The sequence below is a fragment of the Brassica napus genome, chromosome C7, assembly GCF_020379485.1.
Source record: "Brassica napus cultivar Da-Ae chromosome C7, Da-Ae, whole genome shotgun sequence".
Classification (NCBI taxonomy): Eukaryota; Viridiplantae; Streptophyta; class Magnoliopsida; order Brassicales; family Brassicaceae; genus Brassica; species Brassica napus.
This window is the reverse complement of record NC_063450.1, coordinates 44,182,809-44,187,273: the sequence shown is the minus strand read 5'-3', so window position 1 is coordinate 44,187,273 and position 4,465 is coordinate 44,182,809. Positions and strand designations below refer to the sequence as shown.

Here is a 4,465-nt window from a genome sequence, read left to right as displayed (position 1 = left end):
AATCATCATGGGTTCTCACCATTGTACATGTTCTGATGATCATCATTTTCAAACACGTACTTAATTGTTTTTGTTTTATCATTTGACATCTTGTTAAGATATGACTTGACACACTGATAAAAGCAAAAGCAAAAGCAATGTTTATAACAATAATAATAAAATGAAAGGTAAATTCGTCGAAACGGAATTATTATGGCCACTCATTGTTATTTTCTTAATTTTATTTCAAAATAATTGTCACCCCTTACATATATACACATTCTTCCTATTTCCACTTATAAGTGGATAAGGAAAAGTTTCTTCAGTAACATATTGCAATACTATTTTCACAAATCCACAATCACAAAGATTTGTGCACCATCTATATTTCATCAATGTCTAGACAACGGTTGCAGCCATATAGCTTTTGCGATACGCCGCTGCATTTGTTGGAGACAACATTTGACCTATTCCTTCGGCCTTGAGATGAGGAACCAACATTTTCAAAGACAACTACGGATTCACATGAAACAAAGTCAATGTCAAATTGCAATGGCAAAGTAAGCACAATTCTATACAAAACATGTAACAGTATAATGACTTACATCAAGAAGTCTGAGGCTATGCCAAACACGAAGAGGAGTGGGGAATGGAGAGAGCAGTTGGCCAATGGAGGATAAAGAAATAACGAATAGATGATAGAAGAGAGAAAGTGGCCTAGGGTTCATGCCACCAATCAGAGCCATCAAGCCTGACGTGCGAAACCCACCACTAGAGAGGTAATCAAAGCAACCTTGTCGCATGGCCTCTTTTGCTTCGTCCGTTGAAGCAATTAGCACTTGCCAAAATGAATTCCCTAGTGTGTTTACTGTTGCTGACATTGGCTTCACCATTCAATTTTAAAACGTTTAGATTTTCTTACATACTTTTTTTAATGTTCATCATTTAAGATGAGTATGTGACATATGCTCACCTTGCGTAGAGCATAGAAGGACTTCATAACTTCTGAGACTTTGTTTTCATCACCGAGGTTGCCCAAAGGCTTGAGAAGACGGCTTAGAATGAGAATGTCAGACAATAAAACCATCATCCCCGACGCGATTACGGGATGACGCATGTTGAATGCATCTCCCAACACAATCACTCCCTTTTTTCTGCTCAAAGTAGCTGGCATGCGCTTTGCTTGTGTAATTTTTATATGTGATCCCTCATCGAGCCCTTTCAAAAATGTTTTGCGGAGTTTTAGAGGTACCTGTCACATGCATAAACGCAAAGAGATAGCTTCACGAGCCCGCTTACCAATGTTAGAATGTGTGCATGCATAACTTATCTACGTACTAGTAGCACCAATTTAGTAATCTATTTTTATATGTGGTCACTAGCATTTTCTTCATTGATCAAAGATTACTATAATGCGTACCTGGGGAGCAATAGAGTTCCTCACGAAGGACGTCATTTCACCATTTGAAACAGAAGGAAGATTTTTGGAGAGAAGCTCAAAATTACAACGAACGTCGGTGCTGCTGACTTGATACAACATGGCGAAAGACGGTTTAGCCATTATCAAGTGTAACTTGTCGGGCTGTTCAAGGCGACAATTCCTCGAGATGTAACCAATCTCGTACGCCGTAACCTCCGCCTATGTCAAATTAAGAACACATAAGCTTATTAAGTAACTTGCTAAATCAAAATGATTGACATCAGTACGTACTCTGTCATTATCATTTATATAAGAGATTTTAGTCACTCACATTGTTGTCATTTAGAGAGCGACGAAGGTTCGAGTGGCAACCATCGCATACGACAGTGAGAGGTGCAAATGATGTGGTTTCTTCCCCTGAACTGTTCTTGTATGTCACTCCTTTGACCACTCCTTTTTCTTCTATCAAAGATCGGACGGTCCCTTCTTCCAGCCGCACACTGCCAATTTAATTAATATTTGGTGTTTTAATCAATGTTACAATAACATGTCCATTGCTTGTGTCGGCTCGTAACTCAAGCGGTAATTTATATACTTCATTAATTAAATCACATACAAACCAATACTTATATTAGGTCAGTCTAATTTCCCATCTCTAAACAAAAGGTTAATACTGAATATAATAAAGGGTTTCAAGTTTCTTAGATGTTTTTTACAAAAAAAAAAAGTTTCTTAGATGTTTGGTTAAATCTTCTTATACATGCTTTCTTTTTCGAATTCCTAGCATAATTACTAATAAAAAATGGTAAAGAGAGTTAAGTACTTGGGAAGAGAAGAGGCCTTTTGGCGCAGTCTCTGGACAAAACGGCCATTGTGAAAAAATCGACCAGATGGTTCATAAGGAAAGTTGGTGTCCACCGGAAAACATGCGACAGTTTCTTTTCCGTCCTTAAAAAGTCTTATGCCGGTGGATTTCTGTGCGTCTATTTCCTCTAAACAATCTATTTATATATAAACGCACATATTTAGTCATGAAACAAATTAAGACACAACATATGTCTTTCTTAATGTAAACGTAAATGAAAGTTAAGCAAATGCATACCTTGAAGACCGAGCTTAGAAAGCATGAGCCGTCCTCCTGGCTGCATGAACTCACCCATCATTCTCACTGGCTCTCTCATGTCTCTTTCTATCACATGTACTCGACGCCCGTCCTTTAAAACAAGTTCTTTTATATTATCTTTAACCCAAACTTAATACACATGACTGTAATCCTTCCCGAACTATTAAAATATATACAATACTATTAAGGAAAAAAAAAGAAATGTCTAGTTGTGATTCTACCATTAGTAAATACATGGACAAAAAACTGTCCCGTTATTTTACGTACCTTAGCAAGAGCATAGGCGAGAGCTGAGCCGCCCACTCCAGCTCCGACTATTATGACGTCAGGGCCACCTTCTTTTCTCTCCTCAGTAGCCAGATCCGCCAACTTCGTCGCCTTCTTCTTCTTCCTGTTGTTGACGTGAAATATCGTCCAAGACAGTACGAAGACAAGTAGCATCCGTAAACAAACTTCCACAAAAGCCATATCCATATCTTTTATTACTCTGTATGAGAGAGCTGCAAGAGGCAGAGTAACATAACATATATATATACTGTAGCGGGCATGGGAGCTGCATCACCAGATGCTAACTTTCCATCATAACCAATAATGTCTTAGATATTTTCATAGATACAAACAAAATATACTGTACCCACTCCAATAATGTTGTTTAAATATGGTTTTGATTGGCGAAGCATTTGCCAAAACATCACTCTTAATTATCCAGTCAGTTGAAAAATATTTATTAGCATTTAGAAGTTGTAAATGCTCTCTAAATGTTATTTGCTCAATGTTTTTTTCATAGAGCTTTCAGTAGGGCCCTAACATTTAGAAATATAAAAAATAAAAGTTTTTAATTTTTTATCTAATTAGTTTATCTTATTTAATAATATGAAAATCATGTTTGTATCCAAAAATTAAATTTGTGTGTTTTAAAACTAAAATTTGTATTAATATATTTTTAAAACTGAAAATAAAAATAGTTTATTAATAATTATATATAACTAAATAAATACATTATTTTAAATAAGAAAGCTATAAAATATTGTTAAATATTATAAAAATAGATAATCATATATTATATAATAATTTAATATATGAATCATATACAACTCTACCAATCATTATTAATAGTATGTTAATAAGAGCATACATTTTCTGAAACATACTGTTTCTATCATATATTGCTACTATTTTATTGCCGACTCTACCAATCCAAACTTACGTCACTACGTGGCTCTGATTGGTTTGGTTTTGATTAGTTTTGATTAGTTAAATTTGCACAACAAACACATGTGTACTATATGAAATTTACAAAAAAAATGCATTACAAAATCAGGATATTACAAACAGGAGTATTAAAGTTTAGTTCTATGAAATAATGAGAAGTATAAACTATATAAGTAATCCGTTTTTAGATAGTTAATTAATGTTGGACTTCTCAAAACATAGAAGTTAAGAGCATGATTAACCCGGGGTTCTTAGGATAGATTTCTTAGCGGAAGTTAAGAAACCGTTTCTTAACTTTTAACTAAAAAATCTAAGAACTGGTTCTTAAATAATGACTTTAAAAACTGGTTCTTAACTTTTTAGTTAAAAGTTAAGAAATAGTTTTTTAACTTCCGTTAAAAACCTCACTCTAAAAATTCCGGGTTAATCATGGTCTAACGGCCAATGAACTATTACTCATTGTTCCATGGTAAAGTTTGTTTTGTCAAACATATTTAGGAAGGAGGATAAAGTCGTTTTTGGCTGCTTCCCCTGAGGCTGAAGTTGCCAATATCACGTGTTGATAGATATTGCCATAAATTTTTCAAATTTTTTTTCGGGTGCAATTATTGAGACGTCGACTATACCAATATGGCAATATCTATCAACACGTGAATTCTTTATATACTAATTTAAGAATTGCACGAGATGAATAATTGCGCGGATAAAAACTAATTTTTATCTATTATAAT

General features: G+C 34.5%; 1 protein-coding gene across 1 annotated transcript; it reads right to left on the bottom strand.

Annotated features, from left to right (window-relative positions):
- Positions 1–203: 203 nt before the first annotated feature.
- Positions 204–3,007, bottom strand: LOC106415877 (squalene monooxygenase 1,2). Its single transcript, NM_001315561.2, is given in 8 exon segments — positions 204–492; positions 585–863; positions 953–1,231; positions 1,400–1,618; positions 1,731–1,899; positions 2,223–2,400; positions 2,502–2,613; positions 2,790–3,007. Coding segments are annotated over 8 exon segments (1,557 nt in total). The 5' UTR covers positions 2,997–3,007; the 3' UTR covers positions 204–378.
- Positions 3,008–4,465: the final 1,458 nt, after the last annotated feature.